Below are 22,499 nucleotides of genomic sequence, written 5' to 3' on the forward strand. Positions count from 1 at the left end.
ATACAAAACTTAAATCACACAACAAACCTATTTTAACCCAAAAATGTATCTTTTCCTAAACTTAACAAAAAGGATGGATTGTCTAAACATAACCAAGCTGTAGCGTAAAGAACCTAACTCATGTTAGTAACGCAAACTAATTGGGTACCCAGTGTGCTAAAAGCTGATTTCAAGTTGCAGGATCACACATCCTTATGTAACGAGTAAGGCCATGTGACTTATTATAAGGTCAATAGGACGATTTTTACAGTAGAATGTTGGACTTGGGTGCATTCCATTTCGCTGCTTAGATTTCAGGTCACTGACTGGAACATAGCAAAGCTATCATTTCTGTTATTAGTAACACCTGTGTTTTTAAATGTGAGAACGGCCTGTCAGGTTTACCACAGTGACAGCACTAAGGGCACCTAGTAGGCTAGGAAGAAAAAAGTAGTTCCACAAATCAATACTTAATTCAATATTTTAGTTTAACCAGTTTAGCCCCAAGCCTGTTTTTCAGGCCTCAGGCTCGAAAATGACATTCCCAGAACAAATGACTATTATCTTCACTTCTACAAGCGGTACATTAATAATCTTTTTTCTCAAAAGCAATGATAAACCTGTGATGTGGATGTAGAAGAGTCAGAATCAATATAGATGTTTTTGTTTTAAAGTAAATTCAGATTGAACATAGTAAAAATATTCGTCCAAAAAAAAAACATTACTTATAGTGAAAACCACCCTTGAATGATGGGATAGTAGACTAAAAGCTTTAGTAATCCAAACTGTAACATATAATAAGTACCGAACCGAGTGACATTGACCTTTTTAGAGAGATTTAGAAAAAGAGACCCACTTCTGGGGTCATTTGGATGGATTTGCAATATCTCTGGAACCCATTGGTCGATTTTGGTGATTGACACCTCTTTTGAACCGTTAGAGCCAATAGAATCGAGGGGAAGTTCCTAAATCCATATAAACATTAGCATTGGTGAAGTGAGTGATGCGCAGCCAGCAAGCCCAAAACCGGAAGCTGGGTTACAGCTCTCATAGTTCACATAGCAGCTATATCTGAAAACTCAGTTTTTGACATAAATGTTATGATGAATTATCAGTAATCATCTCAAAGTGACACAGAGACATTGGATTAACCTATGGATTAACCTTCAGCAGCGTTTGTATGCGTTTTAATGCCATTGAACACAACTTTAGATCAGAAAACAGCAAAGGTAAGACGCATTTGCTGCCGGGTTTTGGTCGCACAGTGGTGATACTTATACCATTCGAATCTGTGGGATCTCCGTGTTCAGATTATATATTGTCTGTTCAGATCCGATGAAGTATAACATATTTCTACCGTCAGTTATGTGCTAAGTGCGATAGCACTCTTTCGCTTTGTGCTAATTCAGAGGCTTGGCGTTAGAGTTGTGTTTTGTTTTGGTAAAAATGGTTCATATTGTCAGTTAGCTGAGTTTCTTCCCGTTAAGTGGGTATGACACATTCATAGGTTGTTAAATGTTAAGAAGCCCTAAGACGCTGTGTCTTGCAAGATGTAGCCCCCGGGGCTTAACAGGTTAATGTCTAACTGTAACTGCAATAACATTGAAGCCCATGTGTAACCCAGGTAGTATCCAACAGATCTCCTGTAAAGGGCCTTTAGTTCTGACCAACATGCCTTCCCACTATCAATTAGCCCACCTACTGTAATTGAACACAAACAGGGGCCCCTGCGGAACAGAAGGATCATTGCTCACACAAGTCCCACTCAGCTCGGCCCCATTAACCTCCACATGGACGGACACACATCAGGCCTGAGAGCAGCTAGTAGACAAATGTGGCCCATCAAACATGTTTGTCCCACATGGACATGCTGGCTGGGAGCCTAATTCACCCTCGCTCTCAAAAAAGAAAATCCTGGACTGGGCCATTTGAAAAATCTGAATCTCTTCAACAACACTTAAACTTGATTTATAGTTTGTAGTTATATAACTATTTACAGGTTCAGAAGAATTTTCTGGAGGTCATCAGAGCTTTATTTAGTCAGAGACAGCAAGTCAAGCACAAGCAGACCCTGGAGACCCACTGAATAAAATGTAATTTTATCATATAACTTATTCACTCTGTTACGGATGCTGTTTGTCTGCTCATTAATCTGCCTGTGAGTGTTTTCAGCTGTGTGTGTGTTTATGCAAATGAGCTGTGTGGTTGCGCCAACATCATTGGCTGCCCATCTCCTGGTCCGCCTCTGAAGATGGGGATTGGATTGACGTCGTCCAATCGCAGCGCACAGCCGGCGCACACCTGCTGGGGAGGAGTACAAAGGCTGCGGACAATCATCACTCTGGAGGCTCTGCTGCGATCAGACGCCTCATACCTTTTGCTCTTGTGTCATGGACACTACAGACTGTGTTTGGTGCAACATATGTGTTTAGTGACGAGTGTCAACATATGTATTCAGTGACGAGTGACAACTTATGTGCTTAATGTTGAGTGTCTAGAGTAGCTTAGTTAGAGGGTAGAGTAGTTTAGTTAGTGTTTAGAGTAGATTAGGATTTTGTGACTGTTGCCTTTAGTTTAGCTTTGTGTTTTGTCTAGACTCCCTTTGGTTAGTTGTACCACTCTTGAAGTGAGGTTGTTTTGTTTGCTATTTAGTATATTCGTATGTATTTTCCCTGTATGCCTTTAGACTCCCTTTGAGTCCTCCCTTAGTTTGGTTATCTGTCAACCGGTGCCCTTTTGGCCCTTTTGTTTGTTTCAGGCTGCCTGCCTGCCATTTTGTTACACCTTGCTTTATAAATAAATCACCTATAATTATACCAATACTAATCTGGTCGTGTCGTTTCCCGTTTGTACCCCTATAGCCAAGTGGGAACGTAACACACTCTTGGTTGGAAATGGGAGGAGAACTATGTTCCTCCTTCCAAAAAAATGTTTCGGCGTGTTTTGTAATTGTGTCGTGATCCAGCTATCTTGAATGATACTAGTGACTCTAGTCATTTCTGGATACCTTAGGTCAGGGATGGGCAACTTTGATGGTGGTGGGGGCCACATAATTGATGTACTGGCCACCAGGGGGCCGCAGCTTCACTTGGAACACACACACACAAAGATTCCATGTGTTGTACGTAATTATTAACAAATATACTAAGTCTGACATCTTCATTGACATTTTACAATCAAAGGGAACATCCCCAAAAAATGGGAACATCCTCTAATAAACTCACTAAACAAATATCAGTTCATAGAAATGTTATTTCATTTTTACAAGTGGCATGTTTGTATTGAACAGGTTATTAAACAGTGGAATACAACTATTTTAAACTATTGGAAAGCACGGAAATTGTGTGTGTATTGAGATTAACCATTAGATGACATACACATGAAGTCATGAACACTAACCCAGACATTAGTTGTCTAACTTGAACCTAAAACACTTGTAGCCAGTCTCTGCATTCCCCTTATTCCACAATAAGGGGAATGTCAACACGCCCGCACTTTGCTGTTCCTCAGCGCCACTCCCCCTCCCTCCCGCTGAAATTATGAATGAAAAGCGTAGTAATCATAGATAACACGGCAGGGTCCGTGACAGTTTGTTTTCATCTGATTTCAAATAAACAAAGTCTTTTTAAGAATATTAAACTTTTTTCGCCAAATTCAGATGATAAAAACAACTTTTAAGATTGTAAAGGCATAATTACAAGAGGCAATTTAACGTCACAGCAGGCATAACAACAGCCGGTGTTTCTTGTGAGGGTTTCCCCGGGAAACAAACTCAATACACACAAATGCGTCCCAGATTATTTTGCGGTATTTGAAATCATGTACGCAGCTCGCTTTTTTTTTTTAATTAATTACGTTGTTTATAAATTAATCTGAGGGCCGCAAAAAGAGGAGGTGGGGGCCGCATGCGGCCCGCGGGCTGCTATTTGCCCATCCCTGCCTTAGGTAGTTTCACTGTGTGCACACCTCTGGGGTGGGGGGGATACAATATCTATCTTGATTCTGACACCCTTATCTTTGCCATTTTCTAGGCCTCATGCTTTAAAAAAAATCCTGGTTTAGATGTACTTTTAACAGTAGATACAATACTGAAAGTATTTAGATGACTTTCTACTTGCATCACATTTTATTATATACCACTACAACATCGCCTCATTAATTTTATCCTCCAGCATTCCTGTCCAACTTCTATTTGTCCTGACTGCAATTCACTACTCCTTCTCCATCTCTTTTTTTTCTCTTCTGTCATTTTATTTTATCTCTATCTCCACTCATCATCACTCCACTTCCTTTTTTTCATCTCACCTCTTCTCAAGACACCTTGCAAAGAAACTGCATGTTTTTTTCTGAAGATCCTTGAAGCTTTAGATAAAGGAAAGGTGTGTACATGAAGTGTTTTCGGCATTTTAAAAGAAACATGAGAACATGGACTGGAACTAGTGGATATTAATGGGATCTTGGAGCTTAATGTGTTAGAAATCTTTATTAGTAGTATATAACATATAGTTTTGTTATCTAGAAATATTTGTATTCCTCATTTTAAATCCTGTAAAACAAGTCTGCACAGAGTCAACAGTCTTGTTGCTGTCACTGCTGTGAACATTAGCACATTCTGTGGTATCTTGATGCCATCTAGTGGAAATATTGTTACATTTTCTTAGACAAATATCTGCATACATACAGTATGTGGGACATGCGTCTCACTCCAAAATTAATTGATATGTCTCTTTAAAAAACAATATATCCAAGTTATATAAATATGAATAGAGTTTTTCTATATGTGTATTTTCTGAGCTCTGGCTGATTCTTAAGTGTTAAACTCTTTAGAAATAACAGTTGCAAAGCATAGTTAATTGAAATAGTACTAAAACCAAATGGACTTTGCAAAAAAAGCACAAGAATGATGAATTGACCACTTTCAGCATGAGGCTGCAACATAACATGTCCAACTCCAGGCAGTCTGTGTCTTTGACTGAGGTGAGGCTTCCATCTAGTCATTGCGCCATAATGCTCAGATTGGAGGGTTGCAGTGATGGTAGTTGTCGAGGCTTCCTTTCTTTAGTTATTATATACCAAAAACTGGTTCTTACGGCTGTAGTTGGAGCTTCTCCCATCCAAGGTCCTGGATCGTTTGCAGGGCCAGATCAAGCTCTCCTGAGTTGTGCGGGCCAACCAGCTTTAGGGTTAGAGTCAGTCCTGGTGCTTTCCCAACTTCTTCCACTTAAGACATCATGGGGATATGTGTTCTAGGACACATTCAATGCAGCTGATTATTTATATAATTCTTTGTTGTTAAAGTCTTCCAGTGGTAGACCTTTTTTAGACGGGTTTGTCATGAATGGGTTAGGTTTTTCAATCACTTTCAATCAAATACATTTATTTATTATTGAGATAAATACATTTCAAATCTCATATAGCAAAGGGTCTGAATACTTTATTACTGATATTGAATTTGAAAGAAATCTTATTTGTCCTACTTAGTGATTATGGAGTGTTGAGCAAAGATTGATGGAGATGGGGAAAATATATTTTAAACTATTTTAGCAAAAGGCTTTAACATTTCAGATCATCTTGACTTTGGAAAAGGAAACAAACATTCTGAACATTATGAGAAACTCCTACAAAATGCAATTTTTTTAAATTGATGTTACAATTTAAGTATTTGTTCTTGCTATCCAGTTACAAGGTCTTTTTTTTGGTCATTTAACTGTGAGACAATTATCTTACTCCCTCAATTAAACGAGCTAACCAACACATTGTCACAAAGCAGAACAAAGAGCTGAGGCTTTCACAGGGCAGAGATGACAAAATAATTGGGCCCTTGAAATTAAACCCCAAGGCCCCGCGGGCGGGGGGCAAAACGCAACATCTTGCAAGAAACAGCGTCTGAGGGCTTCTTAACATTTAATAAACTATGAATGTGTCATACTCACTTAACGGGACAAACTCAGCTTTCAGACAATATTAACCATCTTTAGCTAAACGAAACAAAAGGGTAATAACAAAGGCTCTGAATTAGCCCTGAGCGAAAAAATGAGAACACAGAACTCAAGGTAAAATACCCTTATTACTTATCGGATCTGCACAAACAAGATATGGATTAACAAACTGAGATTACACAGATTCCAGACATATAAGTATCATCACTGAGCGATCAGAACTCACGACATGGGAAACAAAACCAGACATCACACCACTTAGCATTACGGAGCAAACACGGGAGATATGTCTTACCTTTTGCTGTTTCTGATCAAAGGTTGTGTTCAATGGCATTAAAACAATAAAAAACGCTGCTGAAGGTTAATCCATAGGTTAATCCAATGTGTCTGTGTCATTTTGAAATGTTTACTGATAATTCATCTTCATATTTATGTCAATAACGGAGATTTCATATTAGCTGCTACGAGAGTGTATGACAGCTTCCGGTTTTGGGCATTCTGGCTATGCATCACTCATTCACCAATGGGTAATGTTTAGATGTATTTTAGGAACTTTCCCTCGACTCTATTGGCTCTAACGGTTCAAAAGAGGTGTCAATCATCAAAATCGACCACGGGGGGCCAGAGATATGGAAAATGCACCCAAATGACCCCAGAAGTGGGTTTTCTTTTATAAACCTCTCTAAAAAGGTCAAAATTCACGTGTTTTGCATCACTCTTGATACAGGGTACTTATTATATGTTATAGTTTGGATTCCTAAAGCTTTTAGTCTACTATCCCATCATTCAAGGCTGGTTTTCACTATAAGGAATGTATTTTTTTTGGACGGACACTAATTTAAATATTTTTACTATGTTCAATCTGAATTTACTTTAAAATAAAAATATTCTATATTGATTCTGACTTTTCTACATCCAACTCACAGGTTTATCATTGTCAACTTCTTTGACTCAAGTTTACTTATCAATACTAAACCAAAATGTAATTATATCTCCTTTGAAAGCCTTGTTTTTAGTCTTATGCATCCGACCCTGAAAACTTTGCAGACAATCTTATTTGTTACAGTGTACCGTGTCGTCCTATAGACACATGCATTTCCAAACATTTGGGCTACCTACGCTGTAAAATGTATTATCTCTTCGATTTACACACGGCATCTATTGCACGTCTGTCCGTCCTGGGAGAGGGATCCTCCTCTGCTGCTCTCCCATGTTCCCCTTTAAACTGTGGGGTTTTTCTTTGGAAGTGTTTCCTTGTACGATGTGAGGGTCTAAGGACAGGTATTGTCATTCTGATATTCTGTACAAACTGTGAAGTCCACTGTGACAAATGTAACATTTGTGATATTGGGCTATATAAATAAACATTGATTGATTTGAGAAAAAAGATAATTAATTTACCCCTTTTAGAAGTGAAGATATCGTCAATTGTTCTGGGAATGTCATCTTCGAGCCTGAGGCCTGAAAAACAGGCTCGGGGCTCAACAGGTACAGCTGCGTGGTGAAAAGTAATCATTTCACACGACGCAAAATCCCATTATCTCTCTGTCAGTCAGATAAAGTGCAGATGTTAGGGGCGTACAGAAAACACAAACTCTGCATGCTTCTTCTTTTCAGAGGAAACAAAGGATATTGGAAGCACTGAGGTGTACTTGACTCTCTTTATTGTCTGATCATCACATGGTCAAACTAACAAATGTGTACAATCAATATAGCCAAAGCCACTGTGTTGAACTGGTACATGTTATACAGAAAGGACCCAAATCATTTGGACAAGTAGGTAGTTCGTAGGGCTCATCATTTGTTTTTTTAACAAAGCAAATATGTATTTGTACTTGTGGCTGCATGTTTACCAGGGGGATTGTCTTGCAAAATGAAACATTAGGATTCAAAGGAGGTAAGCAAAATGTAAACCAAACAGCAAAAAAAGAAATATATATATGTATATATATATATATTCAGTTTATAAATTGTTTTTATTTACCTGATAAAACTATCTGTTATCGATTTGGTATAATATATTTTGAATTGTTACTTGTAAAAACATGCCTTAATGTTATGATGCCATGCCACACGTATAGTTACATTTCAAAATTGAACAATTGTAAATTGCTCAATACAATTCACTTTTTCCTATAAAGAACATTTTTTCTGTCATTTTAAAACCCCAAGTCTGCCTCAAATGTTTCAGGTTTAGATTAGACTAGATATACTTTTATGATCACAATTTGGGAATTAAAAAAAGTATATATAATGAAGTCAATGTCATTATTTTGGCCCGTGTAAAAATAAAACAATTGTTTCGATGTAAACACTGTACACATTCAAATGCTGATGATCTTTGGAGTTATTGTAACTACTCTGACAATGTGATATACAAAATACTATTTTATGTTGAATGCCCACAGAGATGCACAAGAATACAATCATTTAAAGATGAACTCTTCTCAAGACTCATCTATATAGTTTACAACACGATTATCCAAGTCATAGCATGATAGTAGTTCTTCAAAGACACAAGTTGGAAATCACATTTCCCTTTATCATTGACAGGCATACACACATATTTCTTATGTTTAGTAACATGTGCATACAGTGGAATACATAAAGGTAAAGGACAACATTTGTTTCTGGATAAAAATGGTTTAAGACAATCATATCATGTATCTCTAGCTGATGATCGACACAACATGGCAATTTAGGAGGTGTTTATTGGATATCCATGTTTAAGTGGAATTATTGTATAGCTCTTTCCCTGGACTTTTAGGAGCTACAGAGGGCAACGTAGGCGATAGTAATCCTTTGAAATTCTGTTCTTTTTCTAATTTAGAGACTGACAACATCAGTCCAGGTGTTTTAAAGTGGTATCCAAGATAATAATCACATAATGGGGCATGCCCTGTAAGAGTATCTCATCTGTCCAAGGTATTACATTCTACTTTTATTATCCATACAAACATGTACACAAGATTGAGCATGATGCTGTTGCTCACCGAAGGTACACTTGTTTCGCATGTGAGTGAGTTTAATTGACTACTTTGTCTTCAGAAACCCCTGAATAAAACGTAAACAGGGAAATAAAACAAAGAAATAAACAAATGGCAGTGATTCGGGAATTATTGGTCCCAGAGTGGGTATGTGTGACATATTGCAAAACTGTCACTGATCACTCAGTTTGAGCCTGCTATTATTTACTGTAGCAAACCAATGGATATTATGGAGGCAAACTCCAGCAAAGGTATTCAATTAAGTAGTTTAAAAACATGGGGATATCATTATTGGTAAATTAGACTTTCTGCAACAAAAGAGTACCCTGACAATTGACAACATTTGAAATGTAGGTCATGTCTTTCAAGTATTTGGTATTCAAGACTATCACTATTTTTATTTTTATTAAATTCAGTTTGCCAAATGAGTAGACTATAAGCAAAACCTAATGCCATGTTAAAGGTCCCATGTCATGCTTTTCTGGTTATTACCCGTCCCCTTGTGTTATGTAGCTTTTTCTGCATGTAAACGGTCTGCAGAGTCACACACCCTGTACACCCTGTAGCGAGTAAAACTCTAACACAGAAAGGACCGGTCTGTGCTGCCCCAGAACGCCTCGTTGGACATTTCTCTTTTTCTTCCTGGGTACAGTGACGTATTTGGGTAACGTAACGTTACGTCCGCAGAGCCGTTACGTTACACTCACTCAATCTTTTCTCAGCTTAGCTCCGCCGATTTCTCAGCCTGAGACGGCGGGACGCGGTGAGGCTGCAAGTCTGTGTGTGAGCACACACACAAACTCCCAGCAAGGCTGTGGGTGGGTGTGTGTGTGCTCGGCCTGGTTCCGGGCTGGGTTTCGCTGTGTCTCGCTGTCTCGCAGACGGCCACTGGGCTCATAGGGAGGGGGGGGGCAGTAGGTCCAACAAGCCGTTTAGGACAGAGAGTGAATACACAGACTATACAGAGATGCTGTATGAGAAACCAGTGTGAGTTTGGAAAATTGCACAATATAAATCTAGTAGACCTCAACAATGGAATTATGATCAGTAGAAATGACCATGACACGGGACCTTTAAGCTTTGTTTTGCATGTTTCCCTTTTTTTAAAATCCGCTTATCATCGTGAGCTCGGTTTTAAAGTTCATTTTCTCCTAATAACGAGTTCTGACTAAACTAAGCCCCAGGTCTGTTCCATCTTAGGTACTGTGAATTAGTCAAAGTAATAGTTCTGGATAAAGATGGAATTCATGCCTCTGAAGACAGGAGAGAAGTTATAGATGAGCGCTCGCTCTTCCTCCACCAGACTGGGGAAATGGTGTTGGTTCTTCATGGCTGGAGGAGAGAAAGAGTCCAAGGAGTAAAAGAGAGAAAAACAACTTGGTTATAGAGTGCTTTTCCTTTTGCAGGTTTATTTAGTCACACTTCTATAATTCAACAAAAAGCCTTTACCTTCAGAGATAAAGAAGCTGGAGGTGTAGAAAGAGACTCTTATGGCAGTGGGGGAGTGAGTCATGCCCGGCTTATCCACCCACTCAAAGGGAGTTTTCTCTGGGTGCCACTGCACGGCATAGAATGGGTATCGTTGGGCTGAGGAAAAAAAGATACATTGTAAACAGACAAAAATTCTTGCAAACTGCTTTAATTGAACTATTAATATACTTTTTTATTATTTATTTAATGTATAAGTTAAATAATAATTTAAACAAATTGGGACGGTTGGCGCAATGGTTAGAGCGTTGATCATCAGATCAAGGGGCGTTGGTGAGCTCCAGTTCGAAACCCGCCACTGTGTGAGGCCGTTGTGTCCTTGGGCAAGACACTTTACCCGCATCTGCTCCTGTGGGTAATGTCCACAGTAATGACTCTTACATGTCTAATATGTGTAATTGTAAAGCGCTTTGAGCACCTGTAAAAGCGCTCTAATTAAAAATGTAATGCATTATTATTTATTATTAAATGACATGTATGGTCGAACAAAGTAATAAATAAAAAGTGAAAAAGAAGAAGAAAGATTCCAAAAAAACATTCTTATCAATCATTTTGGAAAACTTCCGACCATCATTATCCATATTTCATAATCTCCAATCCCATCGGAATCTGAATAATCTCATAATTATTAACATTAACAACACCGGTTCAGTCAGGGCCGGCCCTGACCCCCCCCCCCCCCCCCAAATGCAGACACTATGATTCGCACGTGCATGGTTGTGGCATGACCACAAAAACAAAGATATTGACACAAGATGTGTGCAACTGTATTTAGTTTCCTATCCATTTGAACATGATTTAAGTGGGGGGGGGCTCCTCTAGGGGGGTCCGGGGGCATGCACCCCCAGGAAGACTTTTTTTTTTTATATTGAAGTTAAAAGCATCAATCTGGTGCACTTTGAGAGCAACATTAGGAGATCTATGGATACATCTCTCAACACCCATATGAAACAGAACTGTAAGCAGATTTTCTTTTTCTTTATGGATATTTTACAAATCACTCCCCTTTCAAACTGTATTCTTGTTCATTAATAACAACTTTTTTGTACTGTCAGTATTTTATACCTGTTTTTCACCTGTTCTCTTATTTTTTTATAACTATAATGATCATATAAAGGTGTGCCTTTACCTCACTGAGCTGAGGTTATCAGAGCCTCTCAGTCTTTCAGGAGAGAGCTCTCTAAAGCTCTCCCCCTCGCGGCCGCTTACACAGTAAATTCCAATGTTAATAAAAGCACACAGAAGCTGTGTACGTTTTTTGGGAATTTGATTTATTTTAAATGAATACAAATACAAAATTAAAACCTATAATTGCACACTAAAACCATTATTTCAAAAAAAGAACAATTTCACATAAACCTTTGGTTTTTACTGGGACTGGGGCAGTTCAACTTGATTTTGGGGGGGTGGTGTGTGCCATAGTTTATGGGTGCTGTACGCAATATAGGCGTAGTTCTGTTAGTATAAGATAATAAGATGTACTTTGTTGATCCAAAATCGGGAAATTGTGTTGTTATGAAATAAAAAAAAAATATTTTTTTTTTATTTCTAACTTCTTTTTTTTTCCAATTTTCGGCGCCCCCTATGGGTTGATGCGCCCTTAGCATTCGCCTATACTGCCTATGCCGAGGGCCGGCCCTGGGTTCAGTCATGAAGGGTTTGCTATTTCTGCCACTTTGCATTGGCTTTTGGAAGGTATAGAGATAACATGAATGATACAGCAGTCAGGAGAAATGGTACCTTCCATGGTGGAGATGAATTCTTTCTTCCCATCGTTGTTAGTGGACAGCACCTTGTAGAACCTTTTCAGTTTGGCATTTCGGCTGTAGTTCTGTTGGTTCAAGGCAGGGATTGAATATCGACTTTACTTAACTTTAGGAAATACTTGTTAGGGCATTTTGAAATCACTTGAAAGCTGATGATGCCTATCAGATTGTTGGTTTAAAACGTTTTTTTAGAAGGTTACAAAACATTGACGAATGTAGACCCCTAATTCCAAAATCTGTTGACAATTCAACAAACACAGTGGATGAATCATGCTTATCTAGTCAAGTTAACGGACATATAGTGATTTCAGTTAAAGGGTGAGTTATAACCATAGACTGCATGTATGGTTATGACAAGTTTGAAACAAATTAATCTACGGCACCAAAATACAGCATCTAGCATTAACAGTTAATGCTAAGACAATCGATTATAAGCATGGTCGCATACAAACCATACATAGGTATGCCTGGATTCAAGGTAGGTTTTCCAGGTCGATGAACCTCCCCCTTATACTATCCTTGAGTTTCCTAAATAAGTTATTTGAAAATGTTTCTAGAAATATTTAGGAAGACGCAGCTTCCCCAATTTGAAAGCACTTACCCTACTAGTCTAGGGGATTGCAGAAAAATCGTGCAAATGATGATACAAGCATCACATTTGGCACACTTGTTCTCCAAGTGGTACTAATCAAATCTGCCTGATTGGTCAATTGAAAATCCAAGATGGCGGCCATTTTCCAAGATGGCCGCCAGATTAGCCGCCCGAAAACCGAAATAATTCGGCACAGAAAGGGTTAATCGAATTTTAAAGGTCATAAATGGATGCGATAATTTAAGACCTTTAATTTGATACCTAATTTATGGGTCTACGACCACAGGAAATACTTTAACCCATTGGGAACCATTGTCGACTTTTGTCACCATGAGTACTATTTGCACTTTGGGTCTCAAAGGGTTTTAATAAAGCACACTGACACATTTTTCAAGATGGCCACCAGATTGCCTGTTTTTTATTACGTAAGCTTTACCCCGGCTAGCAAATGTTCAAAGTTATTTATACCATGCCACTGGTCCTCCAGCTGCTACTGTTCACATATGCAGCTGCAGAGTGATGTGCAGGGGAGCTCTGACTGAAAGCATTTGCATCTTCCTGTGCAACCTTTCTTACAGGAACACTTCGTCAGTTCCCGACAGCTCGCTGCAATAGGGGGTAGTGTTGTCCAACATATCTGCCATGTCTCTCCTTTCTGTGTCCATCCCCATTCAGCGGGACTGCTCGTGTCTGGATTGGAGATGGTTGCCTGGCCCCAGATGATCCCAGCCTGATAAGCCGCACGCTTTGCATGTTCTCTGAGCGCTGCCTGTGTTGGTGGAATTGAGTTGTACGGCCTCTGCTTGCGGGCAAAGAGATCTAGTCTTGCTTCATCCACACCAGTGGTTGCGCTTGATCTGTCGTACATGAGGACAACAAATCTCTCCAGCTTCTGCAGGTCAAGATCACAAATCAATGTTGGATGCTGGCTGAGATTAGTGAATGTTTCAGAAACATCATCGAATACGTTCCAAGTCTGCCATGCAGATTTCTTCCCTTTCCCACGGAAGGCAGACACGACATCACATCCAGTGAACGCATGATAGTATGGGATCCCTCTAGCTTTCTCAAGCCCTATTGCAGAAACTACCTCATGGACTGGAATCCATCGCATCTTGGCTCCTTGGCCAAAGGCAATCCACATTTTCTCAAGACCTAGTTCCTGTAAGGATGGCAGTACAGATATTGCTATGACTAGCACGTCCGTGTCATTAGCCTTAATGATAATAGACTTGCTCCCATCAGTCGTTGCATCCCTGGCGTGCACAAATATTCGACTGTCAGCTTCTTCATGAGAACATGGGGACACAGCATCCAGCAACTTCCCTGTGTTGCTAATGGCTTCTTCTCCTTTTGTGACAATTACTGTGCTTGTCGTCTCTGCTTCACACATCTTTTCCGCAAGGAAGTGAAACAGCTCAGTCTTGTTGCTGGCGTCACGAAGAAAGCTTTGCCAGTTACCTGGTGTCTTACTCGTCCCTGTCACTCTTCTTCTGATTCCTTGCCCTCTTTTCGACCTTGTCCCGGATTTCAGACTTGACTTCTTGTACACATCAAAGACTACGTCCACCCGCTTGTACCTGGCACCATAGGATTCAACCTTTGGGATTATGTCTTCTTTAGCATAGTCATCAAATGTCTTTGAAGTACGTGGAGGTAAGGCATTGATAAGTGCTGAGCCATCAATGATGATTGCATCTCCATTTGGTTCTGTGTCTGGGATGTTCACTTGCGCTTCAAGAATTTCAACCAGCTGTGACTTCTGACACGTATGAAGCTTGCCGCTATCACTGAGAGATGCAGGGTGCGACTGATTTTCGTGCTTGAAGAATTCTTGCAAGTTACACTGCCTGTTCTGGCACGAGATGAACAGTCGCGAGAATAACTGACAGTCGTCTTTCAGGACTTTCTCCTTAGAAATGTCCTTAGCCTGCTCTTGTTTGAAGAAAGAAGCAAGGTTTTTCTTGATCGGATTATAAAAAGCACTTTCACCTTCATCCTCTAGCCCCTCCATGAATGATTGGAACTGCTCTTTGCCCCGTCGGTGATGTGTTGCTACCATTTCAGCTCGAGTTGGGTCTGCAATGTTCTTCGTGTCTAGCACCAGCAGGTCGGCTGATTCTTCTTGGAATGGGTTGCCCATCTCCTGCATCACTGCAGAGAGTGATTTCACCTTTGCAAAGAAAGATTTCTGGGCACTCCTTGTCTGCTCGTGGTGTCTGCTGCTATATGTGGCATCTTTCATACCAGACATGGCCTCGTATCCAGCTACTAGACGAATAACTTCGGGTCCAGCGACCATCCACCTACGAAGTGCTGACGCGTCTTCTGTCAACCCAATTGCTCCTCCGTCACCTTTGATCACTGCATTATTTTGCTCGTGTGCTTGGTCGATCGCCAGGCCAGAGTATTCTCTTCTTGACTTGTGGGTGGCAAAGTTCCCTTTGTGAAACTCTCTGGCCACATCTGAATGTTGTTGCTCAAGTGACATCATATCTCGGAGGTGAATTGGGATCCACCGCGCATAGTTGACATTGTTATTTGCAAAGAAGTAAGGCACCAGTTCTGAAAGTGCTTCACTGTACAAGTTGAAGTCTCCTTCTCTGAATGAGCGGATCAGGGTGAATATGGTGAGCTCCATGTTCAGCACCAGACTCCATAACTGGAACTGCGGACTCTCTTTCCTCCGTTGTTCACACCAATCCTCAAAGGTTATATCTGATATGCAAGACTCTTCAGAGCGGTAATCATGGTATGCCTTCTTCATCAGTTTGTACAAGCTGCATGCAGTGATCTGGTGTGCTTGTCTTGTCCTGGTGACACTGGATGCAGACAGGTAAGACTCTGCTGTACCAGATGAGGCCACCTCTGCTTCCACAATGGTACTGGTCCAGCCACTCTCCCGTAGTAATGTTCCTATCGATCTCAGTGCAGCCATTTCTATATGAAGTCCACCAAACATGATCACAAACTTGTCCTCTCCATATTCGGGCCACTTCCATTGTATTTGTTTTGCCAGAGCATATAACGGTTGATCAGCAGCAATGACAGGTGTCTGCCCTGGGTTCAGAAAAGCCACTGTATCACGGACCTTCGCCATGGCATGCTTGATCGTTGCAACAGAGTGAGCCTGATCTCGCCACAGAGGCATCATCGCTGAAATACTCACTTCAAATGGATGGCTCCTTTTCTGCGTTGCATGGTGGGCTGACCATGTGATGCTTACTGCATCAGCCACATCCTCAGTGAGGAAGACTTCCTCCAACCAAGAATATTCTTCCTTCAAGTGTAACGAGATCGACTCGGGAGCTGGTAAAGATTGGTTTGCTACTGGAGGAGGATTGGGTTTTTTCGTGATGTATGCTAGTCGAATATTGGTGTATGCTTCTGGAAGCTCTGGTACTTTCTTAACCTTCATTTCTGACTCTAGTTTGAGCGGCTCACGTTCATCGCCAGCATTTTCAGTGCTTGGATGTTGGAAAATGGACACACTTGTACCATGGAATGATGTTTGAGCTGTGGTCGCAGTCGGATTATGATCTATGTTGTCCACTGCTGCAGTTGTGAACAACTGCTTTCTCAAGACTGGGGGACAGATTACTCCATCTTGCACATACTGTGCAACAACTGCTTCTCCTAACTGTGCTGAGATTTCTAGGACTCTGTCGTATGATATGCTGAGCCCATTCTCATGGAGCATTTCAATGATTTGTCTCTTCCTCGTCTGGGCAAACACATACAGGCCCATGTAGACTGCAAAAGGTGGCTCACGGTCCTTGGAATGACTGTGGACATCCGTTCCTTCCTTATATTTCGCAAAGCAGTTGTACTGTAGGAGTTGCGATATAGAAAGGTCAGATTTCGATGCTCCATGCTGGAGTTGGGACTTGATGTCAGCACCATGTTCGATCATACATACAAATTGCAGCAGTGATGGTGGTACAGCCTGTTCTAGGTCTGTGTCGTTAAAGGTGCTGCTGAAATTTGACTTTTGATGTAGCATATCTCGTCTTATTATCCCAGCAGCTTTTGCTAGGTGGATCGCTTCACCGTACTTGGATGCTTGTGAGAGGATTGAGCCTACATCATTTTCAAAAGCCAGCATAACATCTCGTCCTTGGTGATGAGCTTGCAGCTTGGGAATGTGAAAAAGCAGCTGGTCCTTGAGTCGAGTAGGATGAACATCAGGCGATTCAACACCAAGCTGCTCCAGCCTCTGCTTGTAAAGCATGGTCAAATTAGCAAGCTTCAATATGAGTGGATCACTACTATCACTGGAATTTTTCATCTCACTAATGTAGGTGACTAGTTCGGAGAAAGCAATTGGATATGCTTCCTTCCAGTGCTCCTGTGCTTTCTCTTGCTCCTGCACCTTTAGGTAGGCTCGTTCTCGGTTATACAATGCCACCAAACAAGCAGGGTGATATTTCAGTTCTTGTGCTATGACATCTCCTACACTTAGTTTGGCAAGGAGTTTTCTATCACTGAGTGTTTTTGCACATTCGTTTATTCTGTTATTCACTTGCATTGTCATTGCTTCTCTAAGCTCCCCTCCTTTTTCGCAAAAGAAACATTCTTGTGTTTTAGCTTCTTGGACCTTTCGTGGGATCTTACTTCTACCGCCCTCATCACTAGTACCTGTAGGGGTTGATCTTTTTTCAGCTCTGTGTAACTTTGTGTTGTTAAATAGAAGCCTACAACTCTCATGATATTTTGCCTTCTTTTGTCTTAAGGTTTCATTTATCCCACCACCTTCGTCAAGTCTTGCAGGGTCTAGCTTGATTGGTAGTGCATTGAGTGAGTGAAACAGAGGAATATTCGTTGCCAAGTTCATATATCCATCATCGCCTCTTCTGGCAGGATTGCCCTGGGGGGATTTTAGATCTTCTTTCTTAACCTCCTGACATAGGCAACACTTGGTCCAGTCAGTGTTCCACGATTTTACAGTAGCACTTGTGTCCATGGTCAGTATGACGTTCAGGGTCGAGGGTTTATCCTTTTACCACCCTGTACGTGTATAATAGACACTTTCCTGTATGATAGTGTAAAAAGTAATTGAATGAATTAGCTAATTTCCGATAGCATAGTTAGCTTAGCTTAGCTTACACATTGAAATAACACACCATTTTGAAACACATCACTTGGCACACACAAGTCAGTTTGTAAGTACTCACAGTCACAGATATCTACTCCGGATTAAACCAAAACGATGTGTGGCTGATAGAACTGGCTGCCACCATGTGCTCTCTGCATTTTGTGTCTACTCAAAACACACATGTCGCGCAAAATGGTGCCTTAAAGGTGCAGTACCGAATTTGCGTTTCAATATACTATAATATACTTAAGTAACTACAGTTGAGTAGCTACAGTGACATTCAAGTAACTGTGGAACTGTTAGTTATATATTTTTCTGCAATCCCCTAGAGACTAATACTCATGGTGACAAAAGTCGACAATGGTTCCCAATGGGTTAAAGTATTTCCTGTGGTCGTAGACCCATAAAATAGGTATCAAATTAAAGGTCTTAAATTATCGCATCCATTTATGACCTTTAAAATTTGATTAACCCTTTATGTGCCGATTTATTACGGATTTCGGGCGGCTAATCTGGCGGCCATCTTGGAAAATGGCCGCCATCTTGGATTTTCAATTGGCCAATCAGGCAGATTTGATTAGTACCACTTGGAGAACAAGTGTGCCAAATTTGATGCTTGTATCATCATTTGCACGATTCTTCTGAAACATTGCTGTTATCTGCCCCACTATACTGACATCCCGACCTTCAAGAATTACAAGATTACCACCAAATATAATAATAACCAAGCCAGCTGATGAGGAGAGAAGGGGAGCAGGAAATACCTGTAGAGACAGACTCCATTTGTGGAAGTTGCCAGTGATGTTTTCCACAGCCAGAGATTGCAGAAGATCCTTGGGAAAACTCCGGAACAGACGGCTGGATTGGGCTGCTAGAGGAGAAACATTTCACACAACACAAGATAGAGGAAGTTACATTTTAGTGAAGAAAACCCTTAATGCAGCATCACCGTTGAAATAGTTATTTTACATAGGTAAGGGGAAGTTACTCACACTTTACTTCGCCTTAAAAGTGATATGCATGGCATGGTATCTTCTATCTAATACAAAAAGCTTAGCAGATCCAACACATATGTAATTGTGCTTCTGAGGGCACTGTTTGGTCTCATTTGCATGGGAACCACCCATCCAACCGCTGTGGTTAAAATATGAATTATAGTTTGGAAAGCTGTCAGGATACCTGCCATGATGATAGACTGTGCTGCTGAGGCAGAAAGAAAGTCTGAAAGAATTGGAGGTGATGCTTTGAGAACGTTTTTGAACATTGTGGGAGTGTGGAGGAAATCAAATCAAGTTTTATTTATATAGCACATTTATAAACGATTGTTGGTCGAGCCAAAGTGCTGTACATATAATAAAAATAGCCTACAGTAGAGACACTTTACAGCAAATACAACAGCACAGATTGGAGGAAGTGCAGTGGCTGTTGAGAGAGGCATTCATACCCCCTCAGAGCCTTGAGTGAGAATATGAGTTACTATTAGAGATGAAGCGGGGAAATATTAAGCTTAATTATTTTCTTTTTCATACAGTACTTTCTACAGTATTAGTTTCTGTTAGTTATAATAGCGGTTTGGAGAATGTGGTTTTATTATCAATCCAGTAGAAGGCGGTAATGCAAAGTCTGAATGCCAACTTCTAAAAGTCAACAAAGAAGAAAGTCAGGATACCAAAAGTTCAGTATACCTGTTAAAGGAAGTCAGCTTCAACCATAAAAAATAAACGTACACTTATAAATCTACCAATGTTGAAAGAAAACTCTAGAATAGGTACCACCTGATGACATTGGTAACTTAAAATTGGCTCAACAAATTTGATACTGTAACCTGATATATGAATATACTGCAACATTTATTGAGCCTTTGCAATTTTTATTTGGATGCCAAGTGCATTTTGTTATACTGGTGCAGTGACAACATCTAATCTAATCTAATGACCTACAAAGTTATAATGTACAAATATCAAAGCTTTTTGAGTAACTAGCCTAATTGTAGGAAAATGAACTGAGTCCCCTGATTTGCATTATATAAATAACAACAGGATGCATTGGACACCATGACTGATAATGGTATGAATTACAGTTGAAAGAGAAGAAAAATAGTTAGAAGTTTTGCTGAAGGATTTTCTATAAAGATATTCCAATAAACGTCAAATAAAATATAATATGTGTAATGTTTTAATGCAGAAAGATGACCTGAGGGGAAATTATTTTCTTTATTCCATGTAATTTAACATCAACACTGCCCGTAATTTACAGGTCCAAAAGTAGTGACTTCACCAGTTCACAGTCTCCTTCCTTGTTTGCACATTGTTATACTGTTGCCTTCAGAATAATTGAAAATTATCTGAAATACATGTGCAATGTACAACATTAAACCTAATGGAAGTCAGCAGCGGGTTCACGTTAAATCTCAGATAAACCTCAGACTAAACCACAGGTGCAGTCTAAGCCAGCTTCAGAGGACACAGCAATGAGTTAGTTATCATATTTCCTCTACCCAGAGAGCCGAGGACTAAACTGTTCCCAAACCTTAAATCACAGCTAATTATTTGTGTGTTGCCAAAAGAAGGTTTATATCCAGGGGTGCACATAGCTGGTACGAATGCGCGGCAAACATCTGAAATGCGTAACGTCACTTGTGTCACTACGCTACTTTGCGTACCTGATGGGTCATCAAAACAAAAACACATATTTCGTCTACACGTGTTTCTTGTCAACACTCAGTGGAGTAAACTACTACTAGACATGTCCAAAAAACAATAGACATTAACTGTTAACAGCCACTTTGGCGTTTCGCTACCAGCAAAAACTCTTCGGACTTTCTGTGACTGACTGAACTGGGTGCTGGCCGAGCTGCACAGGCCATACACGACGAATCTGTGAAGCTTTACAGGAGGCAGAGGCTTAGATCACCGGACAACATAGTTGGTCGCCGTGTGCACAGACAGGGTTAACGTCGGTATGAACAACAGAATTGTGCCAAAACTCCGCCAACTGGCTACAGTGGGAGACTCCCCTGTGCACAATCTGTGCCCCGCGCACACACTGGAGAACTGCGCAAAATCAGCTGATCACAACATTCATGCTCTGTGGTCAAGCTGCTCCAGTTTTATTTACAACAAAGTGGAGTAAAACATACAGCTGCAAAATTACTCAGGGTGTTAATGGAAGAGTTTGAAATCAGACAGAGGTGGAAGAAGTACTCAGATCTTGTGTAGGAATACTCTGTTTCAGTAAAAGTCCTGCATTCAAAATGTGACTCAAATAAAAGTAGAAAAGTAATATCATCAAAATATAAGTAGTCATTGTGCAGATTGGTCCATTTCAGAATAATATATATGATATGTTTTATAATGATTGATCATGAAAGTGTTCTCAAAGCTGGTAAAGGTGCAGCTAGTTTGAATGACTTTGTATACTGCAGGGTAGGGCTGTGCGATTATGGCAAAAATCATTATCACGATTATTTTGGGTCAATAATTGATATCACGATTATTAAAAACATCTATTTATTGAAAAAAATAAGTGAACCGTATGTTTTTAAGAGTTGATTACCCTGAACTTTAAAGTATAATTCAACTGAAAATTTTTTATTTCGATTACGTTGTTTTCGTTTTCGCGATTAAAATACTATTAATTGCACAGCCCTACTGCAGGGTAGCTTGTGGATTTACTCCAGGTGGAACTAAAGTCTGATTCAACACTTGGTTAGATTTCACATCATTCATCCACATCTGTAAGGTGTTTTAAGGTATTAAATAAATGTAGTGGAGTAAAAGTACACCATTGACCTCTGAACTATAGTGGAGTAGAAGTACAAAGTGGCATAACATAGAAATACTCAAGTAAAGTACAAGTATCTCAAAATTGTACCTAAGTACAGTACTTGAATAAGTGTACTTAGTTACTTCCCACCTCTGAAATCAGATATGACTTGACAAGTCATGTGATAATTTCTTAGTATTTGATCCTTCAACTTGGCCTCATGAAATGCAAGGACTTCACAGTTTTGGCAACAAGTTTTGGAGAAAGCAAATCGGAGGCTTAAACAGGGACAGGGAGGTGCATCTGCAGCATCTTTATCATCTATGCAAGAAGTGTAAATAGAGGACAGTGAAGGAGACACTGAGGAGGACAGTGAGGAAGACTGCACTTTTTAACACCATGCTTCGTGTGGGGTGAGTACCAAACGCTGTCTCCTGGTACTCATCTGAGTAACTCACTAAGAAAGTTATGTGCACCCCTGTTTATAAGCACGCATTTGACAATTGTTATCATTTTTTACTTAAGTGGATTTTGCTTTCTGTAGCGCTACCTAATTTAACCTTTAGTTATTCAAAACACATGACTGACACTTTTGTCGTAGTATTCCAGTTAATGTGATCCCTCTTTCATGTTGTCAACCACTATTGCGGTAAGCATGTTGTAACTTCCGGTTGTTGTCATCTCCGGGTATCCCGTGTGCCTGTTCTGTTGCTGATAGCTTATTATCTTAACTTAATCGATCATTTTAAAACTCTTGATCACGGCAACTGCCTGACGTTGTAATCACACGTTACTACAGCTTAAGCACTCACAACTCTCCTTCTCTTAACGACAGTTGCCTACACTCTTTTCGGGTTTGCTAACGGTAGCTACTTTAGCTTGATAGCT

The 22,499-nt window shown here is 40.1% G+C and overlaps 1 protein-coding gene across 1 annotated transcript in view; it reads right to left on the reverse strand.

Moving 5' to 3' along the window:
• Positions 1-7,565: 7,565 nt before the first annotated feature.
• The window catches only part of LOC117446089 (gamma-glutamyl hydrolase), a 59,970-nt gene continuing 45,036 nt past the window's right edge, over positions 7,566-22,499 (reverse strand). Inside the window, exons 6-9 of the mRNA XM_034082089.2 lie at positions 18,611-18,717; positions 12,134-12,224; positions 10,355-10,492; positions 7,566-10,237 (exon numbers count right to left, since the gene is read on the reverse strand). Coding sequence (XP_033937980.1) covers positions 10,116-10,237; positions 10,355-10,492; positions 12,134-12,224; positions 18,611-18,717 — 458 coding nt within the window. The 3' untranslated portion in view covers positions 7,566-10,115. The remainder of the gene's footprint in view (positions 10,238-10,354; positions 10,493-12,133; positions 12,225-18,610; positions 18,718-22,499) is intronic.

Source organism: Pseudochaenichthys georgianus, chromosome 5 (assembly GCF_902827115.2).
Source record: "Pseudochaenichthys georgianus chromosome 5, fPseGeo1.2, whole genome shotgun sequence".
NCBI classification, from domain to species: domain Eukaryota; kingdom Metazoa; phylum Chordata; class Actinopteri; order Perciformes; family Channichthyidae; genus Pseudochaenichthys; species Pseudochaenichthys georgianus.